Raw genomic sequence first — 22,317 nt, 5'->3', positions numbered from 1 at the left:
GCAGGAACGAACAGCTGAGAGCAAAGAGGGAGAGCATGGCAAAATCACCAGCAGCAGTTCAGGCTCAAGGCAGACTGGAGTGATGTGTAGCCATGAAGATATCTGCTACTCAAGGTTAAAACCTGATCCAAAAAGGGGGGAAGTGATTGATATGAACTACACAGATCCACTCTATCACAGCATCTTTGGAGGTACAGATTCCTACTAGTTCTAGAGCACCAAGCTTCAGAAACTCTTGAATAGTTCAAACAAAAGATAGTTTATATAACAACCACATTGAAAAAAAACATGTACATTTCCAAAGCTAAGCACTCAAGCCCCTCTTCTATGTGATGGGTATCTCTTGACAGAAGTGAACCAGAAAACTTCATTATGAACCTCACAGGTTGATAAGGGAGAAACAGACTCTAAGAATCAAGAACTGCTCTTTTGTGGCAGATTAAAGAACTAAAATTAAAACACCAGGTGAAATCCAGGGCTTAGGGGAAAGAAAAAAAAAAAAAAAAGACACCCTCCTCCCCCTCCAAAAAACAACTCTCACAGAACAAGTCAACATACTCACTCTCATGAAACCCATATCGGTTCCATGCATAGGAACTGAATTACCAATTTTTCAATTTTTGCCAATTTCCTTTGCACTTTGGTACACGAGCTTTGACTAAAGTTTTATTAGGATCTTGTCTACAACCAGGTCTTACACTCCCAATTTATGTCATAAGAGAGGGGGCAGGGTTACTTCCTTATTTAAAGTTGGATTCATTTAGTGATATAGATATTTGATATAGGAAACTAAATAGTCACACTGCTGTATTGTGCTGTCCTAAGTGGCACTAATGGGAGAAGAAAGGTTTGGATAGCAAGTTTCCCTTTTCTTCCCCTCCTTCTTTCTCAACGTAACTGCACTGGCTAATACTCTAGGCTTAGCACACCAAGACTCTGCTCTCAAAAATGAAACACAGCAGCAGCAAACTGAACTGCTGGGCTTAGATCAGTTTAGCTCACATAAACCAGCAGTAAGGAAAATTAATCCAATAACTTTGCTACCTCTTTAAATTTAGATGTTAAATTTATTTATAATTTTGAGGTGTATCAAATTTTAGGAATGCCATTAGTAACATTCCAAAAGTATCTCCTCAAATGTACTCTCGGGTTTTACAGTGTTTTCCTGTTGCAGTGTATAGGAAAGTGAGGGTACTGGCACTGAGCCCCTGTGTGCAGTCATCCTACTAGCAGGCTTGTGTGCAGACTTTCCCCACGCATGACTCAGTTCTTCTGAAGGCAGCACTTCCAGTCCTGGTGCAGAATTCCTCTGGTGCAATTGCTGTTTATAATGCTTCTGTGTGAATATGCAAGTCTCCCAGTCTCCAGTGGGATGTCTCCTATGCTATATGAAGAAAATTAGTCTGTACCTCCAAAGAGCTATAATTCAAGGCACAGACAAGTCACCATACAAACGAGTCACATGAGAATCTAAGAAAAGTGAGATAATAAATGTCCACAGCTACATGTGTATGTAATTACTCAAACATATACAATGTTATATATAGTCTTCCTTTTACATCTTTATCCCTGCAGCAAAACTCTTTCTTGTGCTAAGCTTAAAATAAGTCACTAAAACTGCACCTATGCCAGAAAAGAACACAAGTTCAGGGAGCAGGTTGAAGCCCTGCGGCTATGATCCTCCATGCTGTTTGCCACTGCTTTCCTAACTATATTTCTGACCAGCATCAACTAGATATTCTTCCAGGCAACACCTGGCCACAGCTCAAAGGACACATTCAGCCAGATTCTGTTCCCAGGAGGAGACTTGAGCTCTGCAGATCAGAGCTACATGTAACACATCACCACAGGACCAGGGAACTGTTTGCGCTAATTAATGCATCACACAGCCTCTCATTCCTTCCAATTATGATTTGTAGGGAAGTGGTGAGAACATTCTAAATCATAAAAGAGCACTGGTGGGCACAATGACCTGTTTTGAGCCTTGAGGAACATTCTCAGAGTTGGCATGCCCATGACACAACAACTGCACCACTTGTGACCCTTGTTGGTGGGACAGTAACAGCCCCTGGTGCCTTACGAGAGGCTGCTGCAGAGGCACTGCAATATCTCATCTGCCCTGGACCGCACAGCCTGCCCAAACCTGAGGGAATGCCAAGTGGATGCGTGAAGAACAGCTGTGGGTAGAAGGAATTTTACCTGCAGTTTCAAATTTCTCCACCTCCATGTAAGGTGCCAAAAATCTGAAAATGATGAGTCCAGCAGACATTGTGGCATGTAATTCACACACTACACAGATATATAGAAGTAGCTCATAACTCAGAGTTAGCTTTACCACAGTTTCAACCCCATACAGAACCTTGTACCTTTTAATTTCCATACTAGGTTGAACCTTATGCTGTGTAATTAGGGCTATTTAAACAGTCATCTAAACTCCTATTGAGGAGAACTGGTTTGTCCAGGAAAGGCCAGCTTAATCATGAAATTAACCACAATGAATCTAATAACGGGATGGAAAACTTAACACAGAGCATGATGTTGCAGACAAAGCCTTCATCTTCTGGAACTCAGACGGACCTTCAGCAGCTCAAAAGTTCTTCTAACTCTAATCTCTTGCTTTTTATCTTTGATTGAAATCATAGTATAAGCAAATCTTCTACTAAAAGAAATGCCAGAAAAGTGGTGGTGGTTTTTCTCTCCTCCCGCCCCCTGCCAGCCCTGTCTCATATTTCTCAAGTTTTCTGTATTGTGAGTGATGAGACTGGAGTAATGTATAACCTCTGGTAAGAGGATGAAGAAATTAAAACGAAGCAGCATAACAGGCCAAGAGCTCTCATTCTAAGGAAGGAGCAAGCCAACTGCCTAACACCGTAAATGCCTAGAATTCATTTGCTCAGAGTTTCAGGGAAAACTTATCTCTGCTGGAGCTGTGTCTCTAAAACTAGTTAGAGTGATAACCTCCCTTCTCTAGTCTCTTCTGACTGTGATCACGTTGTTTGCATGTCAGAGAGAAAATCCTCTTTAAATTGGGTGTCAGGACAAAAATTACACCACCTGCCAAAGAAATAAGGACTGAAGATCAACTGCTTGAACTGTTAGAAATCAATTAAGTAGTTAATCAGTGATGTACTACAGATTCATACACCTAATCACAGCTTGCACACAGCCCCAGTGATCCAAGAAAGCTCAATTAACGCCCATCAAGTGCTGTCCTACTTTTGTGGTGCCATCTAACCCACAGCCCTGGCAAGCATGCTCACTTTGTATTTGTTCTCCAATTTGGCAGGGGTAGGAATGTGGCCTCTCCTCCGGAAGGTTGTAAAGTGCTTGCACTGAGGGCATGGCTTGGTGCTGGAGTCAATGCGACTGAGTTCCAGGAAATATTTATACTTGATGATGTCATCGTGGGGCAGGTTATAGAGGACAGTTGTTTCATCCAGGTGTTCATTGCACTCTGTGATTGGGCATTTTATATCCGCTTGTCCCAGCTGCACCTGCATACAGAAAAACCCAGAAGAGCTGTAAGACCTTTTGCTTGGCAAAAGCAAGCAAGCATTTCTGAATTTTGTAAGAAAAATTAATTTCAAGTACTGCAACAATCCACAGACTATCAAGCACATCGTCTCAGAACTGTTTTGACTTACTCCAAACACACTGCAGTTTTTCCAGAAGATATTTTCAAATCCAAAAGAGAAAAGCTAATTGCCCTTATGACAGCTGCAGTTATTAAATGTATAGTCTCAGTGCATGTACCATGGCTCCACTGAACCAAAACATAAGCCCTAACTAGCAGCACTCATCCAGAACTCCACGCTTTGTGTGTAATTGTCAGCACTCCACTATCACAGCTCATAAAGGCTGTGAGAAAGCAGGCAATGAAAACATTTATATATTGTTTCACTGCAAAACATGCTGGGAATCACTGCATGGATAAATTAAAGTCAATTCGGGATCATCAGAGTTTGGTAGCTCTGACTCAGCACTAGACCTGAGCTGGTTCCTGCTCAGCAAGCTCAGTACCTCTGCAGGCTTCTTCCAGGAAGCTCCTCACACGCCACCTGGCATGTACGTGAAGTGTTAGCTGAGCCTGGGGCTGACCAAAATAATAAATTTTCCCAGAATTCAGAGTTCAAAAACAATTCACCAAACCACCCCCCCCAAACTCTTAAAAAACACGTCTAAAAAGACAATGAAAACAAAAACACACACAGAAGCAAGCTCAAGTTTAACAGGGATTAAACTGTTGCTGATCTAATGAGCCCTGGTGGTCCCAAGTTGATCCATATGGTCAGATATTCACAATGTGTTTCCAGAGCTCCCGGATCTGAGAAGAGCACTGCACCCAGGTCTGCACCCTTCACGCCTGGCAGGCTTTAACAGCTTGGACTCTGTGCCAAAACACCAGATCCTACTTGGTCTGGGAGCAGCAGAGTTACGTTTGCTTGGCACTGAGCCTGAGTTAATAAATCCTGCTGGGTCTCGAGAGTCAGCAAGGACCCAGCTTGAGCATGTTTGTGTCTGCCTCAAGTAATCTTGAATGAGCGAGTGTTGACTGTGCAAGTAGAGCTGACCACCAGCCCAATTCCTTTGTTAGCAAGTATCCCCATGCAGAGAAAAAGGGGTTTAATGGTGTAACCAGCATCTCTTTATAGGAATTACTGCTTCAAGGTTGGCAAGTTTGATTTCCCTGGACGGCTTATTCCTTAACACAGTTCATTATGGCAGTCTGCCAAACAATACACTAAATATGATAGGTACACCTCAGATTTGTATGCAGATCTTGGTGCTGCATAGTGGTACCAGAAGACACAAAGACTCCACTAATGCAGTATTTAAGCTAAGAATGGAGGAAAAAAAGCCACAAACCAACACGACACAACCCTGTCATTGCTGCCTCAGCAATGGAGCCATATGGGCTCTAGCTGAATGATAATTGAGTCAGGAGCCAGAGGATTAGAACAGTCATAACAAAATGGTATAAAAATCCAAGGTTCACACTGACTTCAAAAAGATCCCTATTGCACTACCTTTGTTCTCTCAGCAGTGCAGCTAAACCCAAGCAAAGCAAAGAGGTTAGGTATACATTAGGGAGTGAAAAGCAGGGTGAGGACAGTAGCAGCTCACCCCAGACCAGAGCCCGGCAGAGGTGAGCTGGGCAAGCACTGGCTGCAGCGGTGCCCTGTGCAGCCCCAGCTGAGGGAGCAAGCAGAGCTGCCTGCGCCAGAGGAGAGGCAGCTCCCCCAGCAATACAGCCGCTCTCAGGGGGGAACTTCCCCGAGTTTCATTTCCAGCTCTAAAAGGTGAGCAGACCACATGCAAATAAGGCCAGGCTCAGTTTGGCTTTTAAATGGACCAGTGTTAAGTACAGGAGAAGTATGTACTCAAAGGCATTAAAAAACCAAAACCAAACCAAAAAACACAATCCAAACCAACACAAACAAAACCCCACAAACTACATGCTGGGGAACGTCCACATTTTATACCTTTAGGGTACTAATTCACCTGTAGCAGCATGTGAAAATTTAACTCTGGCATATGACATATGACCTTCGAAAGTGCTGCCAACCCAAACTATTCTATGACATCGAGTGACTCTTCTGAGAAGAATCACCCAGTACATCATGGAGCTGTGCTTAAAAAGAATATGATCAATCCAACACTAGAACACTCAAACATGCTAAACTAGGAAAACAATTTGCACTACTACAGCTATTGCACTACTGCAAGGATTAGTATAGGCTTCTGTTTAAATAAAGTGTAGGTACAACAATTTAAGACCAAATAGTCAAATTAATCCCATCTAGGACTACTTCAGGGTTTCAAGGGGTTTTTTAAGCATTAGAGAAATGCTAAGAGAGGCAAGTCCTTTTGCTAAGAGTAAAGCAAGCTATGACTGAGTAACACTTCAGAGTGAGAAGGCACATTGTAGTCATCTAAGCGTGTACATAAGAAGTACTGCTTATAATAAATGCTAGTTAGAACAAACCTGCATTTATAAAATGAAGCAATACAAAGCTGAACACTTTCTATATTTCATGCCCACACAGAATATGGTTAATACATGTGGTAAGAGTCAAGTGTGGTTTCAGTGTTTATTTTGAAAATATGTTTTACACCCACTTGAAGTAAATCATTTTTATCCTCTGTAATAGTTTCAGCCTTTCACATTTGGCAAAGATTGATCCTTTTCCTGTGTTTTGAATAGGACTGAAGTGAACAGAGCTGGCTTGCTTATTAGCAGTAACTTCAATGGAGCCTTGTCTTACCAAAACAGTCCATCTTTGTTTGTGCACCAGCATCAGCAATTGATGCAATACAGCTTTAGAGGTAGCCTGTTAGGCTACCTGCTGCTGCAGACCCTGGCGCTGCTACAGAATGGGAAAGAAAAAAGAAAAGAAAATCTCTTATAACATGGGCAAAATAACTAGTTTTATTCTCTCTCATGTTTGTTTGGGTTTTTTTGGTTGTTGTTGGTTTTTTTGTTGTTGTTTTTTGTTTTTGTTTTTTGGGGTTTTTTTAAGACATTTTGAAGAGCCTTATCCTTCAGTATCAGCTTATCACAATGTCAAACCCCGAAGTTTTAAGAAGTCCTTGAATTTCAAAATACCACTCTGCATTAAGAACTTAAGAACTCTTGGTATACACAACAGCATGGTGTATTTTCACAGCATGAGGAATGATTCAGATACGTCTATAAAAGCAGCTGAGCTGTAGTACAGCGGTGAATGTCAGGCAGCATCCAGTTCTCACACCCAGCTGTGCACCACTTCTGTGAAGCACCCAGGGAGGGGCCAGCTCTGCTTACAATTCACGGGGATAAAACAGTCTCATAACTTTCATTCTACAGAAAAGTAACACTAAAATTATCAGGAGAGCAATATACACCTTCACCACCTCCCTCCGCTCCAAGTTCTTGACATTTTATTTGAAAATATTTTGGCAGGGGGATGGGATGGGACCCAGACTCTACACAGGTCCACGTACTGCCCTAAAATGCAGTGATATCAGCAACAGAAAACAGAAACAGATGGCATGGTACTTTAAGTCAGAAAATTATTTCTGCCCCCTGAGCTTTCTTTTAAAGGAAATCTTTGTTAGCTACACAGAAAGCAAAGTTCAAACTACACTGGAAGCACTGATTTATACCTGTCATTTCAGCTGGATTTAATATAACCTGTGCAGGCGGTACTTGGGTGGCTGTATTACAGCCATATTCGTTAAAGAAGGGGCCATTCTACATATAGACACACACAAACAAGCATTTTCTAACAGAAACTTTACTCTTAGTTCAGAGATGCATATGCTAAATAAATCAGTAAATTGTTCTCACTTCTTCTACCTACTAGAGCTGAAAGAAAAGTGAACAGTGCCATGTCTAATCTGCACCTCTGTAGAGAAATTATTTCTGCCAGTGCACCAAATTCTCCCCTATAAACTACTAAAGATGTTATGCATTAAAAAAAGTATTTTGGAAATGCACAGAAGCAAGTGAAGGGATAGTCTGGTCTACAGGACCTTCATATTTTACAAGGGAAGAAACAAATGGATTTAAAAAATTAAAAAAAAAAACAAAACACCACCAGATTTCTATTGTGTCACAAGCTCACGTGGACCAGCCCTAAAAGCGTCCATCAGGATGTCCATCTTCACGTATCCTCTGAGGTCACAAAGTCTTTGTTCTTCTTTCACAAGGGTGTTATAAACTTGGATGAAACAATGACAATGACATGGTGGTTCCTGCTCCATGTGACATTCAGAAAGAGAAAGTCACTTGGGCCCAACATTGCAGGTGTAAGTTGGCACCACCTTTTCTAGTCACATCCTTACGCGATTTACATAAACAATCGCATTGCCAACAGTAAAAGAAAAAAAAAAAAAGACAAAGCAGCAAAATCCCAGGGCCTTTGAAGAACATGTTAATATCTCATCCTTCAACAGAGAGACATGCAAAAGCAGAAAGTAAGAAGCTGGGAGAATCACGGCACATATAATTGCAATCCAACCCCCACCAGTACATCAAAGGTTTGACCTTCCTGCTCCAAAAGGATATATTCTGAATGCTTTACGACACATATTTAAATGCGGCATCAATTTAAATTATCAAAGCTCATCTAGTCATCATAACCTCAGCCACAGGCTGGGATTCTAGCTCCATCCGAAATGCCTTGAGGACTGCTGTAAGGAAAGCGCTTACAAAACCCACATCCCCGGGACGCGGTGGGACGCTGCAGCCACACACCAGCGAGGGCTCTGGCATCACCTGCGTGGGCAGTGACCGGAGCGGCTTTTGTCCCCAAAACCAACCAAAACCTTAACTGGCAAAAACGGCCTCTGCAGCCTGGAGCAAACCCCCAAAGCACAGTGTCTGTTTCCCATTCAAACTCTTGCCTCCATAGTCACATCTACAACTGTGAGGATAAGCTAGCAAGAGATTCTTCAGAATACACCTAAACTCAACCAAACCCTTTTTCTTAAAAGCCTCTTCATTTGCTTTGTCATTTGACTGCTGGCATAAAGCTCTATACCTTTTCCCTTCCTTCCACAGGACGAGGTGTGTTCACATAGATTTTATGTTGACGGAAACATTCAGCTTCTATTTGTCCTCTTCACATAGGAATAGCTTTTACAGAAAATTACTTATAGAACTACTTATTTCAAAACCTGCTGTGGATGTTCCACTTTCAGTTGCCCACTTTATCAATTCAGGGAAATAGTCATCTCTTTTTCCGTCAAAGAAAACAGACAAACCTTTTTGCAAATTTTCTCAATAAGTGAACAAATCTGCACATATTCTTCCCATTCCTTAATAGCACTTGTGGCAGGACTGCTGCATTTCTGCAATAATAGAATAAATATAACAGAATAATATAGAATTAACACTTGTAAACAAGTAATCATCAACCTGCATGATCTTCCCCTCCACTGCTTCATTTCCTGTTACTTTCTCTAGCACCAAGTTAATCAAAAAAGGAAAAGAAGATTTTTACCTCAGTAATGCATTTCGAAAAACTACGCTGCATTAAGCCATGTTTCTGCCTGCTAGCACTCATCAAACCTGGAGCTTACACGCTTTCTGCTGTGTTTTTTGGCATCCACCGTGAGCTGAAACCCACAGCAGAGGCAACGGTCCTGCAGCCGCACAAAAGCGGGGCTGGTACACCCGGACGGCTGCCCGCTGAGCTGGGACACTCTCTGACGAAGAAGCACGCCAGAGTTAGACTGAGAAATTGGCTGGTAGAAAGCTTTCACAACCTCTGGGCGTGCTGGAGCGTACAAGGTAGAGGAATCCTTCATCTCTCTTCCTGAGGCATGTGTGAGGGCAGAGGAAGGTAACCGGGAGGAAGCGTGGCAGACACTGCCAGTCTGGGAGGAATCTGACCCAAACCCTCAGGTCTCTCAGCATTCATTAAAGAGAAAAAGGAAATGCACAAGAGCTTTCGTGTTTTGTCCAGGTGTGCACACTACTGATGCTAACTAAGCATATGGTAATTTTTCTATTCCTTAGAAGGCAGAGTCTTTTACCAAAAGTGAATGTAAGATGCTTATGAAAGAAGAGTAGAGGACAGCAGACTGAGCAAAATACCTGCCCTTTTTGGGGTGGAAAAGAACAGGCAGCTGTTCTTGCTAGGAGTGGGACCAAAGGAGCATACTAAAACCGAGCAGGTGTGGGAAGGGATTTCAGAAGGGAAGCAAGGGAGACCATCCGCATACCATGATACGCTAAAATAACCTGGCCATCTCGGGAGTGAGCTCTGCTCGCAGGGGCTCAGTCGCATTAGGAAACACAAGCAGCAAAAAAGCAAGACCTTCAGAAGGTAATGGATTGTTGGGCTTCCAGCATCAGAATAAAAACATCACAAGCAAATAACACAGAACCAAAACAAGCTAACTCTGACAGCTGATTCTTGTAAAACAAACAAGATAAAAAGTGAGGGGAAAGGGAGGAACAAAGTGGGGAGGAAAGGACCCATCCAAATGATATTCTCCCTTTCCAGTTAATAAGATTAAACAAAAGTGTGTTTAGTCACTTGAGCAGATAATTTTTATGTACATGCTGCTCTCTTACAGGAACAGTACTTACAAAGGTGCACAGTTGTTTGCTCATCTCACAGCAGAAAAGTCCTGACCAAATTCCAGCCTCCACTGGGTTCAGACTGGATTAACCCAGATTCAGATCAATTCCAATGGAATAATACTGTTAACTATTAACAATAATTAGCATCACAACCAAATCCTTTCCCATGCTTTTCTTAAAAAAAAAGTCAGCACTCATAACCTGTTACAAAAGAGTGAAAATACATGTTCTCAGTTTTCATTGAGAAACATTACTTCAGTCTTCAGGTGGAGAGAAGAAAAATCCATCAACAACAGTAGAAGTTTATCCTACAACTATTTATGTTGAAAAAAAAAAGAGATCAATAGCTTATTCTTCTACTATTTAGTAGGCAGGGTCCCAACCAGACCCAAAAGCCAGAAAAGGCTCCTGAGTTCACTTTTGCCAGCCAGCATTCCCCTCCCTTTCAAATAAAATAGGGCCCAAACCACCAAACATTTGCACAACCTGTTCAGTAATCTGTATTACTGAGCCCAGAGAAGCCCAGCTGGTATCATCAGCAATAGTTAATTGAACCTTTGGTTTCAACAGCAGCCATTGCTGGTATGTTTTACTGTTGTACTTAGAGAAACATTTCAAGGTGCCTAGTATTTTCCCAACTAAAAGTGGTATTTAGCATGAAAGAAAAGCTCTCACAATCAAGGGAAGGAGGTAGGAGAGGAGGAGCACGCTCCCACCTATCGCACTATTCCATCCCAGAAGATGGCTACAAAACCTAACAGAGAGTTGCCATGGATGTGGGTGATGACTTAAAAATAGCAAGAACTTTTAACATAAATCTCTCAACTATTCTCTTGACCACCCTGATCATCAACATTCCTTGACCTATAGAAAAAAGGACACGCATTTTATACCCATTCTTAAACTGTTCTGCTTTCCTTAAGAAAGCTACCTACAACTATTTAGTTGTCTTTCCTAGACCTGAGGTTGTAGGCAAGTCTTCTTGTCAATGTATTAATAGCCCATGTTTTTCATACTTGACTATCAGATGCGAAACCAATTTGTTGGTTCTTCACTTGATAAATTCAATAAACAGCAGAGTTGCATAGGGAGAAGCAAGCCTGAAAAGTACTTTTTAGCTGGCAGATAATTGTCAGGAATGACAGTAACATACCTCATTTGTAAGACTCAAAGTGAAATATAAGAGGTTAAAATACTATCACTTGGCTTCCCTTACAAACAAGGTTAACGTCAATAAATTGGTTTATGCAATTAAGTTGTTACAAAGTAGCTAAGATTTGAATTATAAGTAGCTACTTTGCTCTGCCTTCCTGAAAAGAGACCTATCTCATCCAACTAGTATCTATCCACAACAAACAAAGCTGCTTTTGGTGAAAATTTATGCTATTAAATCTACTACAAAGTGAAACTAATTGATAATTTTTACAGAGCTTAAGCAATAAGACGAAGGGTGTGCACACAGACCCATTTTCAGGAATAAATATTTCCTGGCAAAGGCTAACTCAGAACGGATTTCCAAGCTTTTATCCACATACCATCATCTGGACAAACCCCAGATTCTATGCTAAACCTCCATGACTTTATCAAATTATTTCTCATAATGCTTTGTAAGTCTAAACCACATTTTAATACAGGTTTAATGCAATGATGGATACAGCCACAACAGGGAGCAAAGGTACAAGACTGAGACATGCAAACAGCACAGCCTTCTCCAGGGAGGTGTCTGAGGCAAAAGCTTAAGCAGTGGTTGTGATCTATACCTGGAGACGCTGAAGGGAAAGCAAAGCAGAAGTGTCACCCCAGTTAGGAGCAAATTACCCATCATCAAACAGTTAAACTGTGACCTAAGATAGCTCAGCAGAAAACTACAGCACAGACGAAAAATCCTCTTATGAAAGTTGAAAGCACAATTCTGCCCCACAACTGATCTAATCCAGTAGAGAGCTGCACTCATCTAGCACGTAGTTGTTTTTAAGCAGCAAATTTAACAGCCAAACTATCAGAGTGAATTCTGCTGCTGATCAAACTCTGGCTGTAATTTTGGGTTTGTTACTGTGTCAGGTCAGTCTGCCAGAACTGGGTCCCAACTGAAACTGGAAGACAGCTGTCACCTTGATTAACAGAGAGCATTTGTGTATCGATTACTACAGACTTTGCTTGTCACAAGCAGCTAGAATCTTTACAACATCACAAAATCAGTAGTAACAGCAAAACAAGGGGGAAAGCAGACAACACAGATGTTTTACACCAGGAAAAACAAACCATAACTGGGTTCAGAACAACATATTCCACTTACTACTTTATCATAAAGCGAAGAAAACATGAAGCAACCTCATTTTCATTCGTAAAGGTAGTTCTATCAGCTGATTAGGCTGTTAAAATACTCATTTTCACATCAGGTTTGCCACAAGAGATGAAATTACAATTTCCCATTTGTTCCAAATTCTCTTAAAGAAAAAACAAAAAGAAACATAAACAAAACCCACTATTACTTATCTCCTGTTTATATATGTAAATGTACATTTTAAAAAAGTATAACAAAATATGACCTTTATTACAAACCCTTTACTAATTCAAAATGTTAATATGGATTTGACAAACTTGTCGCATGCATTATTGTGCTCCGAGAACCTGCTTTTGGTGTGAGGCACAAGTGAAGAATAGAGGTAGAAAAAGTCAAAATGCTCCAGGTTAGACTCCTGGCTAAAATTTGAGAATTAACAGTCAGGAAGAGATTTGATTCTTGCAAAAATACTGCTGTGATCAGATAAGACCGTAGAAATACTTGCATGCAGCAGAAAAAACAACAAGGTAAAATAAGGCTTCCCTTCCCTGCCTCTTGTTTTCAATCACCTTTGCTCCTTTGAGGATAACAACAGTCCCAGCCAGTGCCTTAGTATGAAGAGAAAGGTGAAAATAACTGTTGTAATCACTGAATTCAGTTCCCTGCAATCATCCTTTTTGGCTAGTTTGAGAGATTCGCCTCAAACAGAAAGACAAAAGACGACTTCTACCCACACAGATTTCTCTTTGTGGATGCTATGCCAGGCTTACCCTTATTACTGAGAGTTTAGCCCAAGATCTCTAGCTATGGGATCAAACACCTACATGGGCCTGAAAGGTTTGGGGTGCAGAGCCAGCCAGACCTCTCATATATCACCTGGTCCAGGTATCAGCACCCTTCAGCCATTCCATCAGGTCATAGTTGGCCAAGACTGCTCTTACCTCAGACTGCACCCTGCCTAGTGGCTAAAAATTATGGAAGAAGCCAATCTAGCTTTCCCTTCTCCCTCTCTTCAGAGAGCAGTTGTGAGGCTGCAAGGAGAGAAGCTTCAGTTGGCTAACACAGGAAACTGAGGTGTTTTTAAATTAGTTTTCCAGTTGATCAGGCAGTTGAATTTATTCTCCCTGTGACACATGATCCCTAGTTCGCAACCCAAGAGAAAAAGTGTGAAATGCACAGTGAAGGAGAGAGACCCTTGCAGAGGTAGCTGGCCGCCAGTCATCTTACCTGTCAACCTACACCTTCAGATCATGTACTAGGTACTTTCATGTTAACATTGCTTACCTTTAGGAGGCTACGAACATGAAATATGCTCAGCAGCTCCTCTCAGTAAAAACAGTTAACGGCAACTACAGAACCAGCGTTGGAGGGCTGCATCTGATCCCTTCTCTATGCGAGTCTATGCATCAGTGTTTTCCACATGTCCTAATATTATCTTCTTCAGAAAGCAGACTGTATGTTGGCACAGCTAGGTGATTATTAGGTTTATAAGTACTAACGTATATTTTCCTATTCTGTACAAGTACTTAAAATGCTCAATGGCCTGTGTGGAAATCCTTCACTGAGCACTTGCCCTGACACCCACTCCGTGGCCCTTCAGATGGTCTTCACACTTCCCACTTCTCTGTTGGTGCTATTTCTGCTCTCAGCTGTCTCCCTGAAGTATACAAGAGTCTTATCTGTGAAGCTAAACCAAAAGGAATAGTTATATAACTAGACTTTTAAGATGAAGAAACACATTACTTGTAATGAAACAACTAAGTAAATAGGTATCCTCAGCAACTTCCGACCAAGAAGCAGGGCGGAACTCTACTAACAACTGTCACACATGCCACAAAACACTGTGAAGCCATTGACTATAATAAAACGATTATAAAAGATATGCAATGAACAGGACACCTCATTAGCTTGACATACACTGCAAAGAGTTTTTACTAAATACATTTCATTGTTCTGTTCCACAAGTAAAGACATCACCTTCAGAGACTCCAACTTAGAAACAGCTATGGTATGAAAAAATTGCTTACAATTGGAAGAAAATGACTATTTATCACCTCTGTAGAAAGTGCCTATTTACAAATAAATTATTTCAAACTTGTCTAAACCTCCCTCACCAAAAAGACCCCAAAAATTTTAAACACCCAAACAACAAAAAAACCCCACCAAAACCACCACCACAGATTATTGACTATGAGGGTTTGTAAAGTTATTAACAGGTTGTTAGATACCTTGAAACTTCACTTCTGCCAGCACTAAACTTTTGCAGGGCTCCAGAAACTGAGTTGCCACGCTGAACATTTAAAGAACCAGCTTTGTTCCTACCAATAGGCATCAGAGTTTTCGAACCACCACCAGTGAAGACTGCAGCTTGGAGACCAGGGGTGGGCAGGTGAAGTGAGCTGAAGGAGGTAGCAAGTCAACTATATCCATCGTTGCTTCTGAAACCACAGACTCTAGTAGCAATTTAATTCAGTACTAGTTGAGGAAATTCTAGTTTCATTAAATTATTTCCAAAGAATATATATAGTCCTCAGTGGAAGAGAGGTTAACAGGTAGCAACTGAGACAGCACAGGAAGAGAAAGGAATCGTTGCAAAGTATGGTTACAGAGAACACATGAGAGGCCTTGTACACAAGGACACACATCTCTCCAACTCCAGATTTTGCAAGACCAACAAGAAAGGATCGATAGCTTTTGTGACAAAGAGAATAAATGTTTGTTAGCAAGGAGATGAAAACTTTTCAAAAGTATTTGATTTCATATGTAATTGATATTTGCACTGAACTGAAAGCACATCACATGATGTTAAACACCACTAACCTGTCTATCCAAATATGACCCCTCTCAAAAATATTACTTTTGTTTTAGATTTTTAATAGGATAAGAATTTTTTTTTAAAGAAAAATAACTTCACAGTTCTTCCAGAGCAAATACTTCTATTAATACCTAGTACGTGGGTGTCAAACTCATTTTCACCAGGAGCCACATCAGCCTCATGGTTGCTTTCAAAGGGATGTAGCAGTAGTTATATTTATACAGACCTAAAATTACCTTGGGCCCTTTGAAGGCAACTGCGAGGCTGCTGTGGCCCCTGGTGAAAATGAGTTGGACACCCCTGACCTCGTAGTTGCAAAATGTGATTACCCTCTATGATTAAGCAATCATTGACAATCACTTGGCACCAATACAAGCTTCTGGAGACACCTGGTTAGGTATAGTGATTTACCTTGGAAAGGAAAAAGCAGTTACGGGTGCTCTAGCTTGCATGGGGAGAGGACGACAAAAAGGAAAAAAAATAAAAATAAATTAAAAAAAAAAAAAAATCAGGAGACAGAAAGAAGAGGCACCCACTTCAGCCTTTCCTAGGAAGTCCTTGCCTTTCCCTCAAGTCATATCTTTTCTCTCTTGCAGTTTTTTTCCTGGAACATAATGTCCTCTTGCCTGAGATACAAAGTGAAAAAAGTCTACTCTTCAAAATCTTTTGAATCCACCTAATTTCCCTCAATTTAATAGCACACACACAGAGGCTGCCTACCCTCTGAACTGCTCCTGCTGCCTCACACCTTCATCCAGGGATGGCTCCACATGCGTAAACTCTCCTTTTAACTGGCATCCGTACCAAACAGAAGGAGCTGCTGCTGAGAACTGCTCTTGTGGCTGCCCAGGAAACTGCTGCCTCAAAGCACACTGATTTTCTGTGCAAAAGAAAGGCAGGAATATTTGTACTTGTGACTTCTGTGGTTTTGGGAGCACACCCAAACACCAAGATAAGTGATGTGTTTGTTATGCACTTTTCAGCAAAATGCTGCCTGCAGCAAGGGAAATGGGTGGCATCCTGCAGCAGAACCAGGTTCTGAATTGTACTGACATGTCTCTAAAAGAATCAAAACATCACTGCATGAGAAAAAACAGGGCTGTGTTAATTTCCTAGTAAATTCAGCAATTCTGGAATTTCTGTCCATGTGTGCCTACTTTTAATTCACCATCCCCTCCATATGCTACAGGTTTTTGAACCAGAAGTATCATAAAAGCTGAGAACTTTTGGCAGCACCAATAGGACAGAAAAACAGCTTGACAGTCCCCAGTAAAGGACTTTCGCTGACAGTTAAGATCTCTAGTACTTGTTACAACACGTCTCAGCACTTTCCTTGGTGGCAAGAGATCAGGCGCAGTGACTTTCCGACCCTTCATCCCCACCGGGTTGGGGACGGATGGCAGAAGCGTCCCTCCGGAGCCGGTCCCTGCCGCTCCTCCCTGCCCAGTACCATTAGCTGATGTCCTGCTCTGTGCCTGTGCAACTCCATTATTAACTACAAACACACAGGCTTACTAGTAACTTTTAGTACCAAGTAACTAATGATGCTAACATTAAGATGGCAATTCTGAAATTCAGTGGTTAACTGAATGAAAGCCACTCTCTGACTTTCCTCCCTCCCATACTGTGAATTCCCTACATAAATTGAAAGTGACATCATTGAAACAGCTGAAAGAGCATTTAAAAAACTAATTATTTTGTCAAACTTCATTTGGGAACAGGGTAAAGTGACTTACGAGAACACTGAGAAAAAAGAAAAAAAAACAAGAAAAAAAACAAACAAATAAAACCCACCGAAACAAACAAAACTATTAAAATATAATCCTTTTAAATGGGGTCACTTGGGTAAAAATGACAAATCTGAAGAAGCCAAAGGATTCTTACACTTAAATCCACAAGCCACATGCTGCCAAATAATGGTAAAGCAGTATCAAGGGAAAGTTTCAGAACATTTTATGAAATCATTTAGATTCAATGAAACACTTTTTATTAAAGGCAAAATTAATCCTTTGTTGTATTCGGGTGCACAGGACATCCTAATTATAAAGCCATTTTTAATACTGAGGTCTCTGGAGTCTCCTTCCAACCTCTACTCAAATACGTTTAGTATAAATATTTTAAAGTATGTATGCTAAGAATTAAAGACATCTGAAGAAAAGACATATATAGTTTAAGTGTAATAGAAAAGTGCTTGACTCTTCCAACTGATCAATGATTTCCCCCCAACTGATCAGTTACATCTCACACTTTCACATGCAGAATAATTGTGCAAGTTTTGCACAATAAACAACATACTATATATGAGAAAGTCTGAGAAAATTATACGTCAGGAAAACACCAAACATTAGCTAAATTAGTAAAAAAATAAAACTCCACACCAGTGCTAATTTCCATACACTATATACATTTTGCGTACTACTTCTCCAAAGTACAAATGGCTATGCTTAAAACTAAATGCAAATTACAGTTGAACTTGATTTCTCACTTGTAAAACTAATCAATAAGAACAGGTTAGCACGTTTTTCATCACACAGGAAGAATGATAAAAAAAGAGGTCATAAAAGCCTTTTTTAATGTGCATCCTCAGCTATTTCTGCACACCAAACCTCTGAAGAAAATTATTAATTTCTCATTATAGCATAAGAATGTCTTGCAAATGTCTTTTTCCTAATGTCACCTTGATTTACCTCAGAGCATAGCTCCTACTGACTTTGAGTGCCAAAGGCAAGCTCACAATCTGAGTCGCTGCAATAAGTGGTTGGCTGTGATAAGTCCAGATTAGTGGACTTGGCCAGGATCACCGTGGAAGTCTCGAATACTGCCAGGAAAAAACAACAGCAATGCAGTTCTCCTACCTTCATATTACATTATTCTCTCTCATCTCATGGCTCCTAGACTCATGTAAGCTGTAATAATTCTCCTCAAAACTTGTTGTATGGGAGAGTATCAGCTCCTACGCCCTTTGTCAGCAAGCTGGAAGGTGATCATCATGTATAGAGCAAATACACCTGATGCTTGGACTTTGGGAATAACCACGAGCACTACTAGGCAGTTATTTTATGCTGATCAGCTGCAAGAGAGAGATTTTCAGGATGGAGATCTCACCCTAGGCAGAGCAAACACAGCAAGCAGACTGAGCTATAGCTGTACTGGCAGGAATGACAAAATGAGTGGGTCTCTCTGAAGTTCACTCTCTGAGGCATTCAAACCAGCTATTTGCTAGGATTTTCCCCACAAATTCAAGTGGGATGGAATATTCCCATTTGGAAGAAACCAAGAAAAATTAGAAATCTGGGTTAGGATTACTTGATTCTAACAGCAGACAATAAATCGCAACTGTGATACATGGAAGATACTTTTACTCAAGGAAAAAAAATGAATTTGATGAATTCAAATGGGACTTCGACGATTTTCCTCCTTAGCTATGAAAGCAGATAAATATCTTACAATGCAAGGTGGTGGATTCATATCCCACATGGGACTAGACAAACTGTATACATGCAGCATTGACTATCATGCAACAGAAGTACTTTTAAGAGACACTTGGAAAGTAAAACCCATTGAGCCACAAATTCGAGTGCAGTACAGCAAGAAAATCTGGCCAACCAGCAGAAACTGCTCCACAAGATGAGACTAGGGCCGTTTTATTTTACTGCCAAACTGCCACCAAGATTGGAGCATCGCAATTTTGCTTATATTCCAGCACTATCACAATTTCCGACAGCATGTGCGTTCAGAAGGAAACTAATAGCAAGAGTCCAAACATAAAAAAAAAAAATCAAAAGGAAACATGAAAGAAGGAAGCTATGCAAAATGTATATATTTCCTCTTCCATGGAGTAATCTGTAATTTAACTGTAGTATGAAGGCTTAATTATCATCATAGACATTTGCATAGTTACAGTAGTCAGTGCCATTCAATACAATATTTACAGGTTCAGAGAAATTTCAACAATTAGGTACCATTCCCCTGAATTTACAGTTTTTGAGCAAAAAAGCATTTTTAGAATTTTATAGGTTTGTAGCTAATTTCAAATGAAACCATACCAAAACCCACCATCCCTTCCCCCAAAAGCTGAAGCAAAACTGATTTTTAGGGAAGGCATGATTCAAGGTTTTTCCACTGTGGTCACTATAGGACACCTAAGACTGCTCAGCTATCCTAATTCTGTATTTTACCAGTTTAAAAAAAAAAAAAAAAAAAGCTACGAGCAATTTCTTGTGTGCTTTGGTTTGCAACATGTCTTAGCACAATTAACATATCTGCTGTACAACTTAAGACATGGTAACTTCTCTAAATCCTAAACTCCCAAAAATATCATTTCTAAAATGCTAATAAGTGTTCAAAGCAAGAGTATGCTAAATCAACACCAACTTTCCTACTGCCACGTGATGTGTTCTCTCAATTGGACAGTGACAGCTGCTCTTCTTTAAATAAAGCCCATTTTCTTTCTGGTCTCATTAGTGCAGCCCTACCCACCCAGCCGTATTAGTCACTTCCTGCATGAGCACTTGATCACCTACGTGGAATCAAAACACCTCTTATTACATCCAGCACAGTATACAGGTTTAACTGAAACATAAAAGCTGTAATTGAGCAAATCTGTTCCCTGTGCCATCACACACAAAGGTGTTGCCTGTGAAACACTCTGGATAGGAACTCTACAGATTCAGAGAAAGACTCCTTCCTCCCTCCCTCCCGCCCCCAACCAAATTATGCTCAAAGAGAAGAGGGGAAAAAAGATGGAAAAGCAGACGAATGAAATCTTAATCTCATGGTTACTCCACTCTCTTCTCCTAATTTCTGGATCTTGAGAGACAGGTAAGAAAAGGGAGAACAAAATCAATAACTCTTCTGCTACTTATGGGGGTGATGTCTTCAAAAAAACATTTTGTAATGAGCTTATGATTTTATACTTTCAAATTTCACAACTGCTCCAGTTTACTACCAAAAATATCTGCATTAGAGAAGCACAAGGCTCTTGAGCTTGATCTTCAAAATCAGTGTGCTGAAATCACAGGCAGCTGTTGAGTAACGCACAAGCTAGTCCAAAAAGGAGACAAATCCCAACTTCTCCAAGTCACAACACTTCCCATGACCTTGCAGTAAGGAGGGAAAGAAGGAAAAAAAAAAAAAGCACTATCATTTCACTGCTGTGAACATCAGGACAGCAAGGAACAGTGAAGAGCTTCTTAAGCCAGCTGTAAGTGATGTGTCCTGAAGGTTCAGCCTTGGCTTTAGCATCTTAGTTTAAAGCTACAGTGTGACACCATCAGTACAAAGTGTGGTCAGCTCTCGGAGAAATCTGCTACGCAGCTCATGCTTCCTCAGAAGCAGCTGGACAGACAAAAGGACGCGACATTTGATTACGAAGATTCTCCAGCAAGGAGGCCTTTCTCTCCTGGTCAATTATACATCATCAGGAAGAAAAAGACTCCAAAGATACAAAAGAGATAAAAGTCCATGGCCAAATAACAATTGCTTTCCCTAAAAATCACACAGCAACAGATGTTTGATTTCTTCCAATACGAAACTTTCACTTTAATGGCACTGATGAATAATCTATAATGTGACCAAGTTAGCCCTAAGTTGTATAAACCTCTGCTTTTCAGAGTATGACTGCAAATACTGTAAGCAAAAGGATCGCTATGGAAAGGAAATAGCATTTTAAAAAGCTCCTGACTGTGGAAAGGAAGCTCATCCAGGAAAAGGAAGGAGAGCAAAAGTTAGAAGCTGATGAGAACAGAGGTCACCCTCCAGGATCTTCACAGCACTCATTAGATAAGCATATAACTTTTGAAGAAGCTCAACTTCCTGCCATAAATAAAGGTTTTATAACCCACTCAAAATACATATTAGCGAGCCAATTACTTCGTTTCATCTTTGTTTTCTTATTCTTTGGGCAATACTTCTGCATTTTTCAAGCATCTCAATAGGCCACTACCCAAGATATACTATTATTTAATATATTCCAGATATAGTTCTCATCACTTTTTCCACCCTGGGAAGACCCAGGGAACTACAGGCCAGCCAGTCTCACATCTGTGCCCAGCAAGATCATGGAGACGATCCTTCTGAGAACTATACTAAGGCACATGCAAAGTAAGGAGGTGACTGGTGACAGCCAACATGGCTTCACTAAGGGCAAATTGTGACTGAAAAATTTGGTGGTCTTCTACAAAGGGGTCACAACATCAATAGATAAGGGAAGAGCAACTGACGTCACCTACCTGGACTCGTGCAAAACATTTGACACTGTCCCACACGACATCCTTGTCTCTAAATTGGGGAGACATGGATTTGACGGATGCACCATTCAGTGGGTAAGGAATTGACTGGATGATCACACTCAAAGAGCTGCAGTCAATGGCTCGACATCCAAGTGGAGACCAGTGACGATTGGCGTTTCTCAGGGACTGGTGCTGTTCAACATCTTTGTCAGTGACGTGGACAGTGGGATGAAGCGCACCCCCAGCAAGTTTGCCAACAACACCAAGTTGTATGTTGCGGTCAACATGCTGCAGAGAAAGGATGCCATCTAGAGGGACCTTGGACAGGCTTGAGAGGTGGGCCCATGCGAACTTCAGGAAGGCCAAGAGCAAGGTCCTGTACATGGGTCAGGCAGTCCCAAATACAAGCTGGGTGGAGAATGGTTGAGAGCAGCCCTGAGAAAGACTTGGGGGTGTTGGTTGATGAGAAGCTCAACATGACCCAGCAATGTGCTCGTGCAGCCCAGAAAGCCAGCCATATCCTGGGCTGCATCAAAAGAAGCATGGCCAGCAGGCTGAGGGAAGTGATTTTCCTCCTCTACACTGCTCTCATGAGACCATATTTGGAGCACTGCATTCAGCTCTGGGGCCCTCAAAGTGAGAAGGACATGGACCTATTGGAGTGAGCCCAGAGGAGGGCCACAAAGATGATCGGAGGGCTGAATCATCTCTCCTATGAAGACAGGCTGAGAGAGTTGGATTGTTTAGCCTGGAGAAGAGAAGGCTCCAGGGAGACCTTACAGCAGCCTTCCAGTACCTGAAGGGGACCTACAAGAAAGCTGGAGAGGGACTTTTTACAAGGGCATGTAGTGATAGGACAAGGGGTAATGGCTTTAAACTGAAAGAGGGTAGAATTAGATTAGGTATTAGGAGG

At 41.1% G+C, this 22,317-nt stretch overlaps 1 protein-coding gene across 1 annotated transcript in view; it reads right to left on the bottom strand.

Annotated features, from left to right (window-relative positions):
* The window catches only part of RNF217 (ring finger protein 217), a 65,079-nt gene that overhangs the window by 28,328 nt on the left and 14,434 nt on the right, over positions 1-22,317 (bottom strand). The window contains exon 2 of the mRNA XM_065631943.1: positions 3,261-3,494. Within this exon, the coding sequence (XP_065488015.1) occupies positions 3,261-3,494 (234 nt within the window). The remainder of the gene's footprint in view (positions 1-3,260; positions 3,495-22,317) is intronic.

The sequence above is a fragment of the Caloenas nicobarica genome, chromosome 3 (assembly GCF_036013445.1).
Source record: "Caloenas nicobarica isolate bCalNic1 chromosome 3, bCalNic1.hap1, whole genome shotgun sequence".
In the NCBI taxonomy this organism is placed as follows: Eukaryota; Metazoa; Chordata; class Aves; order Columbiformes; family Columbidae; genus Caloenas; species Caloenas nicobarica.
The sequence above is the reverse complement of the archived record's forward strand: the minus strand, read 5'-3'. Positions and strand labels throughout refer to the sequence as shown.